We start from the raw sequence: 19,769 nt of genomic DNA, 5'->3' as shown, positions 1-19,769 counted from the left end.
TTCTTTCAGTTTTTTTATTATTTTTTGCTATCGGGTAAAAAGCATATCTAGTCAGGAGTCACATCTGACTTATTATAACTGTTGTCCATGTATCAAAAGCAGCTGTCACACAGGTAATTTAAAGTATAAAGGCAAAACTTGGTTGTTTAAATGGCTGTAAGAAATCATATGCAAACTATAGCATGGCTATTTTAAAGAAGTGATTGGCTGCAATCTAAATGCCTGTCACTTTTGTAATATGTACTGTTTTGAGTACATATATAGATTACTGTAGTGATTTGGAAGAGTGTGATAGAATATCTGTGTACAGTACAATAAAAAAAGGCACTCTGTGTATTGTAATGTTGCACTTAAGCTTCAGAAGGCATCTCCATTCTAAGGGCTAAGTCCTTCTTCCATTTCTGTCGGTGGAAGTCTTTCCACAGACTTTAATAGGAGTTGGATGGAACTCTAATCCCCTACTTTCAACTACTTGTAACTTCCTCCCATCTATAAATTAATTTGTGGAAGTCTCTACATACTACAAGGAAAATAAAGAAATTATACGCTGTGAAATACTTTGCAAGGGCTGCTATGTTAGTGAGGCCCTTCACAAGACAGCATAATTCAAAAGAACAAGTGGACTACTTATTAAAAGTATAAGATATGAACACAGAATTTTAAATATACAGTCTAAAATACCAAGTGTTTATCAATAACTTTTTTGATATTTTCCCGTCCCTTCTGCTTGCTTCAAATGCCTTTACACTTCCTTGTAACTTTACAATGAGATTTAAACAAACCAACCTCTCCATTTTTCCAACCTTCACTACATTTGGTAAATTGTTTATATATTGAGGCAGCTATATGCATTCTGGATTGAATTCACAGCTAAATTTAATCTGTTTATTAATGAATAAATTAATTCATTTGTAATACTGCAGTCTTACAGTTTATTATATTATCAAACTGTTAAGGTGGTTAGTATTCAAACTAGGTCTGTGTACAGTACTTTTCAAAATGTAATGTCACAGTTTTTGCTTTATTTTTAACTATATAATTAATTTTACTGTACAGAAAAATATACAGATTGGCAGATGTTTTCGGTTCTTTTTGCTCATGCTTTCTACGTTTCTGAGATTTTATCTAAACTTCTTTGAACAGCAGTATCTAGAATTGTAGCGTTAACTGATGTCAAAAGTGAAGGTAAAATTCAGAATTTACCATTTATGCATGAGTTTATAGCAGGGGTGAATTGGGACTAATACAGAGATTGGTAAACGGTGTCTAAGTGTCTCTCGTTAGTTAAAAATGTTTAGGGACATGTCATGCTCATAAAAGGTACTGGCTTGATAGACCATGTACTATGAACAGATTTCATTCATCAAGCGCAGGCAGCAGACATACAAGTTAATATTGGCTCGGAGATGCTGTAAAAGACATCAGTACTTGTTTCAACTTTTATCTATGCAAGAAGAAAAAAAGCTTTTATGTTGCTAACATACAGATTATGGCTTTCATTTTTATATGAAAATATAAAAGCAAGGAAAAATAAACAGTGATTTTTTTTATGTATACATTAGGGCTGGCTGAAAATTTCCCATCAGCTTTTTCCAACAGAAAACTGGGCTTTCTGTGATTCCTCCCTCAACCAACTCTATTTCCTGTAGTTAAGGTTGAAAACGAAATTATAATAGAAAGTGTTAAGCAACTGTCAAACTTTCAGCAGGTCAGGCTGAAAGCTTCCATGCTTGGTTTCTGCTTCAGACTGATTTTTTGTTGTTTTTGTTTTTGAAAGATTCATCAAAAATAGTTCAGCTGTTTCTAAAAATGAGATAAAGGAAACAGGTAGTTTTTTCAGTGTTACTTGATAAGAAAAGGGCAGCATAACACATTAGGGAAAATTCCCTGGTTGACAAGGGCAATTAAATAAAACATTGTTGTTCTAACCACAGGAACAAATATGAAACAATACACTATACTATTGGCAGAAATATTACACTGGAAACACTGTAGATACTATATAACATAGTCTTTAATCCAGACAGGTGGTCATCTGGGTCTGACAGGCAGTCTCTCAAGCCCCGGTTCCAGTGCAATGTCTTGTTGTGTTGATACTACGATGAAGTCAACTAATGCAGACTGGATATTGGGATAATCTCCTCTTGGTGCATAGGCAGGTGCAAGATAAGAAGCATTCCATACCCGCCCATCAGAAAGTCGACAGGTATAAGGTCCCTTCTTCTCTATGATTTTAAGAGGAGCTTTGAATTTATGGTCCCCTTTGCGTAAAATTCCAGGTTTTTGTATTCTAATGAAGGAACCACACTCAAACTTTGGTTCCTTATCACCCAGCTGCTTGTCTGTGAAAGCCATATACTTTGCTTGGTTCTGTTCAACTGTTTTTCTCACATCATCCTTGGTTGGGGCCTCAGGTCATGCCTTTAACAATCCAGCAATGTTCAGTTAAGTATTCATCTGTTTCCCATGCAGTAACTCTGCAGGTGATCTTTGCGTTGTGGCATGTTGTATAGCCTGATATGCTTGCAAGAAATCAGTAGTGAAGGGTATCCACAATCGCCCTTCCAGTTTAGCGGTTGGCAAATTCTTTTTCAAACGTCTGTTAAACCATTCAATTTCCCCATTGGCTTGAGGGTAATACAGGGATGACCTTCCGTGTAAAATGCTGGCACATGCCCCTCTGCCATGTACACTGGCCAAACTGGACAGTATCTAGGCAAAAGAATAAACGGACACAAATCTGACATCAGGAATCATAACATTCAAAAATCAGTAAGAGAACACTTCAACCTCTCTAATCACTCAGTGACAGACGTTAAGCTGGCAATTTTGCAACAGAAAAGCTTCAAAAACAGATTCCAAGGAGAAGCTGCTGAACTTGAATTAATATGCAAACTAGATACCGTTAGCTTAGGTTTGAACAGAGACTGGGAATGGCTTGGTCATTACACTAATTGAATCTATTTCCCCATGTTAAAGTATCCTCATGTCTGCCTGTCAACTGTCCAAAATGGGCCATCTTGAGTATCACTTCAAAAGTTTTTCTCCCCTGCTGATAATAGCGTCTCTTAATTAGCCTCTTGCAGTTGGTATGGGTCCTTTTACCTTTCCATGTTATCTGTATGTATAAATATCTTTTTACTGTATGTTCCATTCCATGCATCTGATGATGTGGGCTGTAGCCCACAAAAAGCTTATTATGTTCAAACAAATTTGTTAGTCTCTAAGGTGCCACAAGTACTTCTGTTCTTTTTGCTGATACAGACTAACACGGCTGCTACTCTAAAACCAGTCAATATTATGCAGGATCTCAAAGTTATGGATCTTACTTATTGAGCTAAACTGGGTCAGGGGCAGCCTAAGTTTCCTCTCTCATTTCCCCCAAGACCACCAAAGGATCGGGTCCAAATACGTGGGCCTGCCTACCTCTCTGTCTCTAATGGGCTGAAGCAATAGGGGCTGGATCAAACCATCACTAAACTTCCGGAAGATCCTGAGCCAGATCTCGTGGTTTTGGCCAGTTTGGGACTGAGCCTTGGAGTGTGCAATTTGGGGGGCTGAAAAAATGCCTCCCCCCCCGCGGTGCTGCCCTAAGGAGCGGCCAGTTCTCTCTGCAGCGATCGCCTTCGACCAACTTCCAGCCAATTGGAGCCCAGGTTTTCCCATCCAGCTCCTGCAGCCGCCTTTGACTCCGCCCCTCTCCTCCAGGAGCCAGCCGGGGTAATCCTGCAACCGGCCCCTCTGTCCCTGCCCCCTCCCCCATCTCCTGCCCTTTGCAATGAAAGCCCCTGTTAACTCCTCTCCCCTTTCGCAGGCGGCCCGAGTCAGTGCAAAATGCTGGGCATGTACGTGCCGGACAGGTTTGCCCTGAAGTCGTCTAAAGTTCAGGACGGGATGGGGCTCTATACGGCCCGGAGAGTGAAAAAGGTGGGTGATTTCGCTGCTGCTCCTCGGCACCCATGGGGTCGGCATGACGGGGACACCAGGGCGCATAGGGGGCTGTGTGCTGTCTGGTGAGCGTATTGAAGAAGCAGCTAGGGCAGCTGTGTAGCTTGCAAGCTACTCCGCCCCCCCGCCTAGTTTCCAACATGCTGGGTTCTCCAGAGAAAGCCTGCCACGTAGTACCGGAGTTCACTGCAGCGCCTTCCCCTCTCGCTGCCTGCAGGGTTTTCGACTTCAAACTGAATCCCAGACTCCCTTCGCCAGAGCTCACGCCACCGTCTGCTTTGCAGCAGGCAGCGTCTTGCTGAAATGAAAAAAACCTCAGCGTTAAACTGAGGCATGTTCTGGTGCATTTCACAGAATCTGTTGTTGGCGCATGAGGACTGAAGCCGGGGTCAAAAACAACAAAAAAGACACCGTCCCCTGGGGAGCTTTGTTTCTTTGGGGAGTGGCGTAAAATGGCTAGCCCAGCTTGGCAAATCCCCGGCTCTGTACATGCACATATACAAACAAAGAGTGGGTTAATCGTGGGCATAGGAAGGGGTTAGTAGGAGGTTTTTATTTTGGTTTGGTGTTGCGTTTTTATTTGTGTTTTAAAACAATTTTTAAAACCCAGGCAGTGCCCCTGTCCTGACCTATTTCTCCATTTCCATCTCGTTTTCCATCTAAATATCCCTCCCTCCCCACCAAACTCTTCCTTTTTGTTTTCACTTTTAACAGAATAAATGATTTGATTTGCTTTGCAGAATAGTGAAACTTTGGCTGCAAAAGATGTGATACAGCTGAAGCGTCAATTAAGTGCAAATCCCTCTTATTCAAAACAGGTCACATCCCCTGACAGCTGTTAATTAAATTGAAAATTCTCTTGATTATCCACAATCTTAGTTATCCAGAAATATTCAGTGTCCCCCATTATATTTAGGTAATTGAAGTGGTACAGAACTAAAATGATCAGTCCCACATTAAATTAAGCTTCTATCTTTTGTTTTGTGTGTCTGTCCCATTTTTGGATCCTATTGGTTCAAGAGAGGTGCTGTTTGGGCTATCTTGTGGTGTGTGTAATTTACCTGACTCAATAGAATACAGTGAAATTCATCAAAATTATTATCTATTTCAATAGCCATTACAATTTTGGGCCTGATTTCCCTCTCTCTTAAGTATAAATTTCACTGGTGTGAAACTGGTGAAAAAGGAAAGTAGAACTTGCCTACACTTAGTGCCAGAATTCCTCCATATTGTTTAGGCAGGTGGTGCTTTTACACATAGTCTTCCACGTACTTTTTCTCAGTTTGGCGGCAAATGTTCACTGTTAGGAAGGCATGCTGTTAGTTTGTTATGCAAGGCTCTGAGTAGAGGTATCTGTGTAAGCAGCAGGCCTTGCTCTCTTCCTTGGTCAATGGAGGCTAGTGTTACTTCCTGGGAACCGAGCATTGGTGTATGACTGAGATTCCTGAAAGAAGGAATTGTCCTGCATGCTATTTGTGACCACCTCTGTGCCAGGACTGGTGTACATGCATAAATAAAATAAACTGTTCATAGGATGTAACCAGACTCCATGTCACTGGGGAGCCTACCTCAGCAGAGGGGAAACAGTACTAATTATACTATAATATAGCCATCTGTTGTAATGGCCACTAAAGTCATTCCATTAACAATTTTTGGGAGGAGGTGCTGAATGTGAAATTAGACATATATTTCTGAGTAGCAAATTCTGTAGTGTACTCTGTGTTGTCTGACATCTTAACTGTATCTTTCTTTCCTGTGGTTAAAGTGCTCCCTTCAGATGTCCTTATGTTATCACTAGTATTGCTAACCCCAACTGCTCAAAAATAATGAGGCACGCCCCTCAAAAATTGAGTGATTTAAAAAAAATACTGTATATACTTGTTCATAAGCTGAACTTTTTTAGTAAAAAAGGGAAGCACCAGAGATGGGGGGCGGCTTATGAATGGGTATAGAGAGGGAGAGGTGGGACACAGCCCCTCCCCCAACAGAGGGAGGAAGGAGGGCAGCACAGGCAGCAGAGCCAGAAGGGAAGAGATGGGGCCAGAGTCTCTCCGTTTCTAGCCATGCTACTCTCCCACCAGCCTCCAAAGCAGCTGCAGCCACGCCGCTCGGTCCTGCCCCCCAGAGCAGGCTGTGGCCATGACGCCCAGGCGCTGGAGTACCTGGGCCGTGCCGTGCCGCCCAGCCCAGCCTGCTGGACCATGCTGCAGCCGTGTCGCCTGGTCTGGCCTGCCAGAGCCGCTCCAGCCAGGCCAGAGACATCCTCCTCTGGCCCCCTCCCCAGATAAGGTGGGAAGGAAAGGGATGGGGAGAGTGTGGGGGTCCCGGGCTAGGGGTGGGGTCATGTGGGGGGTGGTCACAGGGGTTGCCCCCCTGACACCCAGCTTCCCCTACCCTCCAAATTTCCCCACCAGTTGCTGTCCCAGCCCGTCAGGGTAAGCAACTGGAATGCCGGGACACTTTATTTACTTAGATTTACCTCCATGCCTGCGGGTGCTCGAGGTAAACAAACCATCTCGACCCACCAGCGGCTTATCCTGATGGCCCGGGAGCCAAAGTTTGCTGACCCCTGAATTATAGGGTCGGCTTATGAGCAGGTTATAAAAATTTTCCATTTTCACTTATCCATCTTGGGGGGGGGTTGGCTTACAAACGAACCGGCTTATGATCGAGTATGTATGGCAGGGGTTGGCAACCTATGGCATATGTGCCAAAGACGGCATGTAAGCTGATTTTTAATGGCACGCTGCGGCTTGCTAGGGTCCCCAGGACGGTAGCAGACTGGGCGGGGCCGGTGGCCGGGACCCCAGCAGGCAGCAGTGTGCCATTAAAAATCCTGCCCGGCCCAGCCTACTCTTCTCCGCCTCCCAGCTCACCACTCCTGCTGGGGCAGGGAGCAGAAGCTTGGTCCTGCCGGCTGCTGCTGCAGGGCAGCCTCCACTGGCAGCCAAGCTCCCTCCTCCACCACCTCTTCCCCCAGCATGCTGGGTTCCTGCCCTTCCTCCTCTCCCTCCCTGTGGCCAAACAGCTGATGGCCTTGGAGAGGGAGGGGGAGAAGCAGAGCTGGAACCACAGTTGCAGCTGCTTGCTGCTCTGGAGAAGAGGTGAGGACAGGGCCTTGGGGAAGAAGAGTGGAATTAGGGCATATCCCCTCCAGCCCCCTACCGTGAGCTGCTCAGGGTAGGGGGCTGGAAGCATTTCCATAACTCCACCCCACACCCGAGCCCCCGCCCTGACTCCTGAACCCCCCACACCCTGCCAACCCTCTGCCCTGAGTCCTGCACATCCCCTGGCCTCTGCCCTGACCTGACCCCTGCACCCCACCACAACCCCAGCCCTGACTCCGGCACCCCCACATATACCCAGCTCCCCTACACTCCATGCCCTGACTCCTGCATCCCCCTCACACGCCCCAGCCCCTGCCCTGACTCCTGCACCCTTCTCACACCTCCCCCATCTCCCTGCCCTGACTCCTGCACCCCCCACACACCCGGTCCCCCCACCCTGTGCCCTGACTCTTGCACCTTTCAACATTCCAACCCCCACCCTGAGCACCAAACTGAAGCTCCTGCACCCCACCCTCCCATTCTCACCTGCACCCCTCACACCAAATGGGAGCTGCCCAGGTAAGTGCTCCACACCCAAACCTCCTGCCCCAACCCTGAGTGCCCTCCCTCAGTCTAGCTCCTGGCCAGACCCAACACCCGAACCTGCAGCCTGCTCCTTCACCCCAAGCCCTGTGCTCAGTGCACTCCCACCCTCAGCTCAGTGCAGAGAGAGAGGAAGAGAATGGGCTAAAACCAGGGAGAAGATAGGTACCCACTCTATGTGTCAGGGCCGGGACCCCAGACCAGCAGCGGGCTGAGCGGGGCTGGCAGCTGGGAGCCTGGTTGGCAGGAGCTGGCGGATGGAACCCCAGACTGGCAACGGGCTGAGCTGCTCAGCCCACTGCCGGTCTGGGGTCCCAGCTGCCAGTCCTGCTTAGCCCTTTGCCAACCAGGGTCCCGGGCGCAGGCCCTGCTCAGCCCTCTGCCGGCCTAGGTGAATGGAACCCCAGGCTGGCAGCAGGCTGAGCGGGCCGGTGGCATAAGATCAGTATTTTAATTTAATTTTAAATGAAGCTTCTTAAACATTTTGAAAACCTTGTTTACTTTACATACGACAATAGTTTAGTTATATAATATATAGACATAGAGAGAGACCTTCTGGAAAATGTTAAAATGTATTACTGCCACGCGAAACCTTAAAGTAGAGTGAATAAATGAAGACTCGGCACACCACTTCTGAAAGGTTGCCGACCCCTGCTATACGGTAATCCATTTTGCATCCTTTTTAATTTGCCTTTGGGTGTGAACCCTTAGGTTGCACTCAGGTCATGTTTTCAAGGTTTTCTCTGTTATTACAAGGGCTAGAAGCTTCATATTTTATTTATTTTTTTAAATGAAAGCTGAGATTCTCATGTAATCTCTTCTCTCTATCAGCTAGACTTTAACTCAAACACCCAATATCACAAAACTCTTGATACAGTCATAAGCATTGGCAATATTGGTTTCTTTGCTGGAAATGGAACAAGATCATTTGTTGCTGCCTGACTTTCTTTAAAATTGATCCCTACTGTATTTTCTGCCATTTTAGTGATATTGCAGTTTGTCTCCTTTTAGTCACTGTTATGATAGATGTTAATGTGTAGTTTCATTCATTATTTTTTATTGACTTGAGAGGAAGTGAAGTGTAAGAATCTGGTATTAGTTAATATATATTGGCATGTAATGGAATATTTGTTTGCTAGAACTGGTAAATGTGTATATATCTGTAGAAAAGAAACTTGTAGTCATCAAAAAAGGCTATGTTACTTATCTCTGGGACCATTGTGTTGCAGGACATATTGGCTAGCTGCCTACAACAGGGGTTCTCAGACTTTTGTACTGGTGACCCCTTTCACACAGCAAGCCTTTGGTTTAGCTACTCACCAGATTTATCTGGAAAACAAACTTTTAGTCATGATCTCAGCTTATGTTTATAAATTCACACATAACGCTGCTATGTGCATTTTGTCGCAATATTACTGATCAGGAAATTCAGTTTTTAAATGATCCCTCACAAGACTCGCTTTGTGCAAAAATATTACACTAGCGTGTAGGATTTTAACACAGGGGCATATTCTGTCACAATGAGTATGTGTACTCAAGCAGGGAATCACACTCCCAGCTCCAAGTGTAAATGTAGCCTAAAGGTTGCAGTAGAAGTTTATTGGTTTTGTGTGATTGATGTATGAATCACATGTGGTATTCCTGACTTCTTGTCCTTCAACGTTATGCAGTATGAAACTATTGCTGTGTTCCACCCCAGAGATAGCTGCGTTTTGATGGTTGGTGAAGTGATTCCTGTAGGTACTTTGTAAGGTTCCTGGGGATCCTTTGGGATGAAAGGATTTGTATAAATGTAAAATAGTGGAGCTAACTGATCCAGGGACAGATATAGTCAGTGTCCCAGGGCAAGTTTATACTATATCAGCGCAGCTGCACTGCTGTAGCATGTCTGGTGAAGACGTGCTATGCTAACAGGAGAGCGCTTTCCTGTCGGCATAATTACTCCACCTCGGGCAAGAAGCGGAAGCTGTGTTGGCGGGAGAGTGTATCCTGCCAACATAGTGCCAGCGGGGACAGCATGAAACTTGTATCGCTTGGGAGAGGTTGGGGGGTTCACATCCCTGAGCGACATAAGTTGTATTGATTTTTAGGCTGTAGTGTGGACCTCTCCTTAGTCTGCACTACAAAGTTTTGTTCGCATATGTCAGCTAAGAGTGTAAAAAAATCATATCCCCTAGCACTGGCACAACTCTTCTTCTCCCTTGCATTAATTCCATCAAATCTACAAGTCCTGCCCCCATCACTCCCCCCAATAGTGCTCTGTCCAGTACCATATCCTCTATCACACATCATCTTCCTTTATGACATCCTACCACTTCTTCTTGGGTTGGCCTTTCTGGGTTTTTTCCTTCATTCTTGATCTGTTGGACTCTTACCTCATAATTGTCAGGACTGTGCTTAAAACGACCAACCCAACTGAGCCTGCATTCTCTTATTTTTGCATTTATTGGTAGTAATTTGAGCATGTCTCTACATACACATTCTTCACATGGTCTTTCATTCATACACCATTCATTCATCTCGATAGTCACCTTTTTGTGGAACAGATCATGTGCTCATGTTTCTTTTATGTTGCTCAGCACTCAGGGCCATACATTAAATGTGGACAGACCACTCTTTTGTAGATTTTTGCCTTTTAATCTTACTGGTATCTACACCACTTAGCTCTCTCCATTTGGGCCCACACATTTATTATCTTAGCCCTAATTTCATCTTCCATTTCCCCATTTTCCTGGATTCTAAAACTTGGATACTTGAAGCTTTGCATTTTCAGAGTTGTCTGCCTGTCCAGTTTCAAGGATAATTCTTCAGTATTCATATTATTGAAATTATATGCCATATATTCTGTTTTTTTCTCTGTGTATTTTGAGCCCATGTCTTTCCAACAAATCTCTATTTTTCAAGAACCTATCTTTCTCCTCACTGCATAGAATATCATGTGCACCAAGGTGCCGCCTTCTGTATGTTCCTTGTGAGGGTGTCTAGAATGAGGACAAATGCAAAAAGGGCTTAATGCTGACATAGCTGTGCTGCAAAATCCTCAGTGTATACAACACTATGCCAACAGAATGAGTTCTTCTGTCAGTTTAGTTAATGTCATTCAGGGAGGTGGTTCAGCCATGCCGGCAGAACTCCTTCTGTTGCTGGTATAGCTATGATGGCAAAACATTTGTAGCATGAGAAACTGAGGGTTTGTCTAATCTTCCTTCCCTCACACACCTATGAGGACAATTATATTAAATATTGTGAGGTGATCAGATACTGTGATAATGGAGGCCATATAAGTACCTGAAATAGGTACATTCAGCTTCTCATCCTCCCTTTGAAAGTTTGCAAGTAGATTGTTTTCTCACTGTCATCCTCACAAAACAAACCTGGTCATGATAGTCAAACTTTCTACATTGTTAATTGCAATCAATAATTAAGGTTCTGCAGATAAAATTATGTCCTCACTTTGAGCCATGCAGCTCTCTTGGGCTGGATTCTGCCTGCTGCTAAGGCTATCTTGTGCTATGTCCGTGGCTGGAAAAGGCCCAGTGGAGAATTCCCCTACAAAAGGGAACTTCACTGGCATAAAGTTGCCGAAAGTAGCTTTACTGCGTTTTGTGCCAGCCAGTCCCCGTAAGAGGAAGGATGAGCTCTGTTACACCTGAGCCGCCACTGGCATACAGTCCTGGCACAGAAGCTAATTTGCTATGAAATTGGGTTGCCCTACATCAGGAAGCCCCAACCAACTTCCAGGCCGCCACCTCCTGCTCCATCTAAGCACACGATGTGGCAGATTATGCCCATTGCTATCAGATTATGCCCCATATAACACTGCACCATTAGATTTATGTAGGTTTGCTAGGGTGTCATCGAGGGCATAAACTGAAAACAATGAGGTCTGCATGGGTGTAGCTGTGCGCCTAATTTGACCTGCAGAACTTTCATTATTGGTGAGGTGCAAGAGGGAGAGAATCAAGTTTCAGAACCAAGGATGGCATGCTGAGGACATTTGTTATGGAGATAAGTGAGGCACGGGGAATATGGAGCCTCAGAATGCCAGCATTTACACTGTCACTTTTAGGTCTTGCCTGTGTGTACATCTAATCTTCATCTCCATCGTTCCCTTGGGCTCCAGTCTTCTTGTTTTGCTGCTCTCTCTCTTCCTGCTCTTGTTGTGCCTTCTTTTCACACAGCTGTCTGCAATGACCTCCTCCCTGTGCACCAAGTGTCCTCACTCTCCTCTTTGAAATCTCTCTTCTGCGCTCCATTTGCCTGCTTTCCAGCGCCAATTTCTCTTCTACTGCTGTCCATTCCTCTTGCAGCTTTTATTTTAAAATATAAGAATTTACATTGCCTGCTGTGCAATCTCTTTCCTTCTCCCATACTCTTAAACCTCATCTATCCTTTCCCAGGACCCTTCCTTTCTCTTATTTTAGTATTCTGTGTTTGTCTCTTGCCCTGTGTGGGCTACCCTTATTGCCAGTTACAGAGCTGTGGAGGGTGGGGCTGGCGGGAATTGATCAGGCACTGCAGGACTGCCTCTGCTGGTGGGTAGGGCCAGGAGGGGTGGGGTGGGAGTGGAGAGGTAGGCAGAACCATGATTCTCCTTTCCCCACAATTCTCTGGCCAGAGGAACTAAGCCAACATAAAAGAAGTAATCTGCTGCTGGAGAAGGGCAATCACAGACTACTTTGCCTCTGAATCAAGACAGAAACCAGGGAACTAATTGTGAGAGTCACAGGCGTTGACTACACTGGCACTTTACAGCGCTGCAACTTTCGCGCTCAGGGGTGTGAAAAAACACCCCCCTGAGTGCTGCAAGATACAGCGCTGTAAAGCCTCAGTGTAATCAGTGCCACAGTGCTGGGAGCGCGGCTCCCAGCGCTGCAAGCTACACCCGTAGAGGGTGTGGAGTACGTGCAGCACTGGGAGAGCTCTCTCCCAGCGCTGGCGCTCCGACCACACTCACACTTTAAAGCGCTGGCACAGCAGCGCTTTGAAATTTCAAGTGTAGCCATACCCACAGTCTACACGCTGGCCTGCTCCTGGGGCAGTGCAGCTATGGAATGTAAGAGCTAAGTAGTATTATTAAACACTTCCCTTTACCTGGGGGCAGATTGCAAAGTTACAATCCCATCTTTATGTTATAAATTCTTTTGACTAGTGACTTTTTAAAGATCTCTGTTCAGAACCCTCCAAAATTATGGAGCTATACAAATGTTTATCAACAGTAACCAAAATAATCCGTAGGTCTACACCAAGGGAGGAAGTGTATTTTTAACGTGTGTTAGCAAACACATATTAACTAGTGTAAACAAAGCAGTTACAGTTTTAACATGATTTGACTGGTAAAGTAAACCCTTACCTCATCCAAGAAACACACATTAAAGCTATAGCTGCCTTGTCTACACTAAAATTTTAACATGTTTGCTAGCACATGTTAAAAATACTGCACAATTTTTCCAAGTGATGACAAGGCCTAAGTGTATGTAATATTGTGCTTGCTGATATTAAGGTTTAACAATATGTTTTCTAGAACTATAGTGCTATCTTGTGTATAAAGGAAAATCTGGCATTATGTTCTTTTTGCTTACAGGAACTAAATTATAAAAGTTGACTTCTTAGCTGTTAAGGTTACCTTGGCAGACAGGTCCTATTTAAAGTGCACTCATACATAGACTACGTAGGTATTTAATTGGGTTGTGTTGATACATTTTTATCTCTGATTAGATCTGTGCTTTAGATTTCTGCAGTTGTTTTATCCAGTTCCAAGAATAAACGTTGCATTAGGGGGACAGCGATAGAGATAGATAGTAAATAGAAATGGATTAACGAATATTGGACTGACTGACTAATGGCCTCTAAGCATTGCTAGCCTTACTGCTTTAGTATATGACTAATGTTAAAAGATGGTGGAATATTAAAACTCATATTGAAAAATGGAATGAAAAATGAGAATTAAATACTAAAAATAAAATATAGTTTTCAGTCAAACTTCTAGAGAAGGACAATACACAATATGATATAAGTAGTTGTTAATTTGCTGGGGATTCAGTGCCGAGAAGTAAGGGGTTGGATGATTCTATTTGATTAAAAGCAGGAGCCCTTATTCATTGTCTTTATACTTCTAAGTATAAAGACAACTAATTTATTATAATATTGGTTTGGCTGAGCATAGCAACACAGAGCCTTTTTTTATGCAATCAGCTGCAGCTATTGGAGTGCAGTAATCATCATCCTGTTTCTAGCTTCTGAGCCTCCTTCCTCTCTCATTTTTACTTAAATGCGCCTAACCTAACCTCTAGACTTCAGCCTATGCTGCTGATTATGCTTCCTCCAAATTGCTGCCATAAATGTTCACTCTTCCCACCTAGAGGTTTGATCCTTGTCCATTACTCTCCCTCTCCAAGCTCTGTGGAAGAGCCCTGTGGCATTGTCTCTTGTCACTTGGTGGGAAGGAAGAATAGATATCCTTTCCAACTTGTGTGACACCTGTTACTCTTTCTTCTATGGCCTAGAGCAAAAGGGGACTGAAGATCTTGGTGTCAGGGAGGAGTATGTCCATCTTGCAGAAGAAGGGTGCAAGGGGAATGCTGTCTGTGTTCCTAGCTGGAACTCTTGAAGACTGAATAGCATGTTGGTGTTGTCTCTTGGAAAGATGGGGGAGAAGCAGCCATACCTTACAAACTTGGGCCTTGATCTTATTTAAAAAAACAAAACAAAACAAACCAAGGTAGAAATCGCACTGATTTAACATCACACCTTTAGTTAAACCAGTGCAACATTGTGTGTGTACACTCTCATGTCTGTTTAAATATAGCTTATATCAATTTAGCTGGAACTACTTGAGTGAAGTTAAGCATCTGCGTAAAACTTTGCAGGATTGGGGCCTTGATGCCTTCTGTTACAGCAGAACTTTTTGGTATATGTCAATTCACATGTGTCTTTTTACACTTAAACTGTTCTCTGTTTATAAATCCAGTCTTTGGATACTGCTAAGTCACAGTTAACTTGTCACTTTATTATACTTCAGCAGCGAATAGCCATTTCAGTTAGCCTGTACAAGACTGGAATACTTAACTTCTAGTATGGGAATTTCATCCTACCAAAATTAGTTTGGAGAAGAGAAGACTGAGAGGGGACATAAGTTTTCAAGTACATAAAAGGATGTTAACAAAGAGGAGGGAGAAAAATTGTTCTTAACCTCTGAGGATAGGACAAGAAGCAATGGGGTTAAATTGCAGCAAGGGTGGTTTAGGTTGGACATTAGGAAAAACTTCTTAACTGTCAGTGGTTAAGCACTGGAATAAATTGCCTAGGGAGGTTGTAGAATCTCCATTATTGGGGATTTTTAAGAGCAGGTTGGACAAACACCTGTCAGGAATGGTCCTGCTTTGAGTGCAGGGGACTGGACTAGATGACCTCTCGAGGTCTCATTCAGTTCTATAATTCTATGACTACCTGGAAGAATTTTGAGGGACTGGGTATTATGTAATGTGGAAATGTGACTAGTATCAGGTAAATTGAGGAGTTTGTACCATGAATTACAAATCTTAAGGACTCTTCACAATATCGTTTTAATCTCTCTCCTACCATTTTATACAGTTGACTTTATATCTCCTGTTCTTTTCTGCTGTTTCGAACAAACCTTGTCCCTGAAACTTCCTTGTTTTTCCCTGAGTTGGCCTTCTGTGAGTTAGTCTGAGAAAGTTACAGAGCATGGACGCTGAAAAGCCACCTAATCTGATTGAGTGTAGGGAGGCAGGAAAGGGATATGGTAGACAAGAACATATATTTAAAAATGTGAACATATACTACATAAATCCCCCTTTCAAGAGAATATTATGTCACAGAGCAAGGAACATAAAGTATTTCAGTTAGGATAATGCCTACAACAAAAATGTATTCTGCAGCCCAACAATATACAAGGTCAGTTGCAAACTGAAGATACTATTATGGGAATAAAGTCCTAGTTAAATGGTTCACATGCTGCTAATGTGGTATGTTTGGGACAAAACTGTTGGGGGAACATATCAATTCATATTTTCATGGCATGTGTTGTGAATAACAGGTAATATTTTTAAAAAATTATTTTGTTTACATACGCTGGAATTAAATTATAGACATGTACATGCTCAGTGCTACTTAAACAGATTTTTCTGTTTGTTCAAAAACCTCAGTGTTGAGTATTTTGATTTGATATTTCAAAAAGCAGTGTTGTAATCATGCAAATAAATCTAATGTAAACTCTATAGCTGCCAAATACTTTACCCTTTATAAGGATGTCTGTTGCAAAAGACTCTCTTATAACCTTATGCAGAGATAATCTCGGTGCTGATGTTTTGTAGTTCTTTATTAAACAAATGTCATGTGAATTTCAGCCTCTTCCAAAATACAGAAAAATATGATTTGCCAAATGGAGGATATATGTGGTAAGGGAAACTGTTGTAAAATAACAATGTCACAAAATATGAAAAGGAAAAACCCCAAACAGATTAGCTCATTGTATAATGATGTCTGTAGTTCTACATGATAGATGCTTAGCCTTAAATTTGCAAAGTGGTGTATGAACTTTAAGTTTTAGCCATCCAGCTCTCAGCGGCAACCCTGTTTAATGTGTGCTCCTTAGGAGGATGTGAGGCAGATAGAACAAAATTGTCTTTTTCTTCTGAAGCTAAAGGTGATTCAAAAGATTGTAGTTTGGTAACTCATGCATTCTTTGTGTAATCATTATTTAGGGTGAAAAATTTGGCCCGTTTGCAGGAGAAAAGCGAATGCCTCAAGAACTGGATGAAAACACAGACTGCAGACTGATGTGGGAGGTGAGATCTATGGGGCCAATTCTGCAAACACATGTAGTGTTTGCTACCCTGAGTAATCCCAAAGTGGTATTGCACTCAGTAGAAAGCATTTGCAGAATTAGGCTCTTAAATACTATATTAAATAATTTATTAACTTTGAGGGACTATTTTGACCCCAAGTAGGAGTTCTTACAAAGCCTAACATCAATATAAATGTTTCTTTAATTTTTTAAAAATATATTTTAAGGGAAACCATTTCCTTTTAAGGGAATAAGAAATAACACCTAAATCCTGCTAATTTATGAGACCCTAAGAATGAACCTGATTACCATCCATGCTGAGGAATATGAAAAAAGTAAACAACAGGCAAGGTGAAAATCTAAAGCCTTTTTACCCCTCCCCCCCAATTACAACGTATGTTAGTGATAGAGTTAAGAGACTGTTTGTTATGATTATTATTATTTTATTAAAATTTTAGCCTGACCATGTCCCTTTAAAAGCTGAACATATTGCAATGGAAGAGATTAAAAAATTATATTAGAGACAGGTTTGTGGCCTGATCATTGGGTTTGAGATACCTAGGATTAGGTCCTGTATTTGCTAGTGTTTGAAAACTTTTTCAAACACTGTTTCAGTCTAATGTGGTTGTAAGACTTTTTTGGGCCCCAGCCTCATGCTGCTTTTGAACTGTTCCAGTTGTATTGTAGATCTGTGCTGTATGTTAGTGGGTAATTGGCTCCTCTCTTCTCTCCATTCTGCAAGTGTAGAGGAAGATAAAGAAAGGAACTTGTAAAAGGGCCTAAAAATTGCAGAAGGGAAGGAGCGGTGGCTGCATGGCACAATCTCCTCAAGCTTTGGAGAAGTGTAGCTGGGTTGGTGGAGCTCTGTGGGACTGATGGTAGGGAAGAGGTATGGATCAGCTACTCTATGGCATGCTCCTCCCAAGATCCCACAGATTGCTACAGAAAAACTGCATTACTTTTATATAGAACTTACTACGTTCAAGGTGTTTTAAGCAAGGATATTTGAAAGCAGTATTCAATAAATCTGGAAATGTTTTTAACTCTTCAGTGATATGAATTGGGCACTGTGTTATACAGGTGGCTACCTTTTTTTTAATGACAATTGCAGTACAGTATATAGCTGTGATGGGTTAGACTCCCCCCATCCAGGATGCTACCTGATGTACTGGGGTTTCCACTGAGCCTCTCCTGCTCCACCAGCCTGGATTCCCTCTCCCTGTTTTACTGAATTAGGTCCTCTGGCCTCTTGCAGCACACACACTCAGGTATGGCCACACCTAGATGCAGACACAGACTGACATCCGCTCTGTGACAGAGGACTCACCCAGCACTCACGTGCATGCTCCTTTTGGGGGATAAACCCAATATAATACTGACTTGCACTGTATAGACAGATTTGCACAGAGCAAGCTCATAAAAATTTGCCCTCTCCCTCAATGTGGAGAGAGATGTGCACAGTTTCTTGTCCCTCTCCCCCCTGTCATAAACATACAGCTAAGGGTAGCATAAAATCCCTCCTTACCTGTAAAGGGTTAAGAAGCTCAGATAACCTGGTTGGCACCTGACCAGAAGGACCAATGGGGAAAGAAGAAACTTTAAAATCCGGGGGTGAAGGGGGAGGCTGTGTTGTTTTGGTGGCGGTGGGGGGGGGGGGGGGAGAGGCTGTGTGCGTGTTCTCTCCGGAGACAAAGGGAGAGACCAAGCAAGTAATCCAGCTCCCACTGAAATGATACATCTAATATTACAGAATTAGTAAGTAATAGCAAGGAAATGTGTTAGAGTATCTTTTGTTTTAGCTTGTGAATTTTCCCTGTCCTAAGAGGAGGGTTTATTACTGGGTTTTTTTGCTAACTTTCAAGTTTTGCTTAGAGAGGAAATCCTCTGTGTTTTGAATCTTTTGTTTCCCTGTAAAGTTATCTTCCATCTTGATTTTAAAGAGGTGATTCTTTTAACTTTAAATAAATTCTTCTTCTAAGAACCTGATTGATTTTTCGTTGTTCTTAAGATCCAAGGGTTTGGGTCTGTGTTCACCTTTATCAGTTGGTGAGGATATTATTCTCAAGCCTTCCCCAGGAAAGGGCTTGGGGGAATATTTTGGGGGAATAGGACTCCAACTGGTCTTTTCCCTGATTCTTTGTCTAAATCACTTGGTGGTGGCAGCATACTGTTCAAGGATAAGGTCGAGTTTGTGCCTTGGAAAAGTTTTTAACCTAAGCTGGTAAAAATAACCTTAGGGGGGCTTTCATGCAGGTCCCCACCTCTGTACCCCAGAGTTCAGAGTGAGGAAGGAATCCTGACACTCCCGCCCCCGGATATGAATTGCATAAACTGGGTTATGTTATAAACAAGAAATAAGTTTATTAACTACAAAAGGTAAATTGTAAGTAGTTTATAAGGGGTTGCAAACAGATCAAAACAGATTACCTTAGTAAATAAACAAAAAATGCAAATTGAACTTCACATGCTAGATAGGTAACATATAAATTAGCACATTCTCACCCTGAGTAATAAACAGGTTGGCAGATTCTTAAGGCACAAGTTGTCTTGGCTTTCCCAGGTTTTCATTCATAGGCTAAAAATATTTCAAGCATGGGACCATCATGTCCCACAGTTCAGTCTTTGTTCCTTGGGCGTTTCCAGGTGTGGTGTTGTAGTGAGGAACCCCCCATACTGTCATTTTCCTCCTTTTATATCTTCTCCTCACTTACTGGAAAGCTCTTTTGCTGTGACCTGGGTCAAATAGTTCCCATTGTGTAGTGCTATCTCTGAGAGGTTTCTATTGTACACAGTTCCTGGGGTATTCCTTGTGCTTGTGTGCATTTCCCCAATAAGCCATTAACACTATTTGGCCTTTTTACTGTCATCAGTGAAAGGCTGCTTGTGGGTGTTGTCAACCTCTGGACATGTTTCAGCAACACATACATAGCCAAACTTCATAACTTCACACATGACGATAGCACATACAGTCCAACTAGATATTACAGTCTAGCAGACTGAGACTTTTAGAATAACACCTAACAAGGCATACTTTGTATAAGACTTATCTTAACTACATGGCGGTGAATATTGGGGTGTCACAATAGCTTAATGATAGTCCAGCAGGACAGAAAGCTCTGAGCTGCAGCCAGGCACACAATGCAGCAGTTTTCAGGTTCTCTCTGTGCTCCCTTGGTACTATTCCTCAAATGTAAATAGTACACAGTTAGGCCCTGATGATGTAATCAGATTCTTGAAGGCAGAACCTTGTACCCATATGCAGTCCTACAGAAGTTAACAATGTCAGTAGGGCTCCATGGAACCCAGAGGGGAATTAAATTCTGCTGGCATAGATCCAGTTTTCGGAATAGGGCTTTTACTAA

At 42.9% G+C, this 19,769-nt stretch overlaps 1 protein-coding gene across 11 annotated transcripts in view; it reads left to right on the top strand.

The window, feature by feature from the left end:
• The first annotated feature begins 3,636 nt into the window (after positions 1–3,636).
• The window catches only part of PRDM5 (PR/SET domain 5), a 144,100-nt gene continuing 127,967 nt past the window's right edge, over positions 3,637–19,769 (top strand). For 10 of the 11 annotated variants that reach the window (XM_050946428.1, XM_050946432.1, XM_050946435.1 and 7 more), the window contains exons 1-2: positions 3,637–3,927; positions 16,325–16,408. In XM_050946428.1, the coding sequence (XP_050802385.1) occupies positions 3,835–3,927; positions 16,325–16,408 (177 nt within the window). In that variant the 5' untranslated portion in view covers positions 3,637–3,834. The remainder of the gene's footprint in view (positions 3,928–16,324; positions 16,409–19,769) is intronic. The other variant, XM_050946427.1, reaches the window with a different exon arrangement.

Source organism: Gopherus flavomarginatus, chromosome 3 (assembly GCF_025201925.1).
Source record: "Gopherus flavomarginatus isolate rGopFla2 chromosome 3, rGopFla2.mat.asm, whole genome shotgun sequence".
Classification (NCBI taxonomy): Eukaryota; Metazoa; Chordata; order Testudines; family Testudinidae; genus Gopherus; species Gopherus flavomarginatus.
Note: the sequence above shows the minus strand (reverse complement) of the source record. Positions and strands in the feature narration are given on the sequence as shown.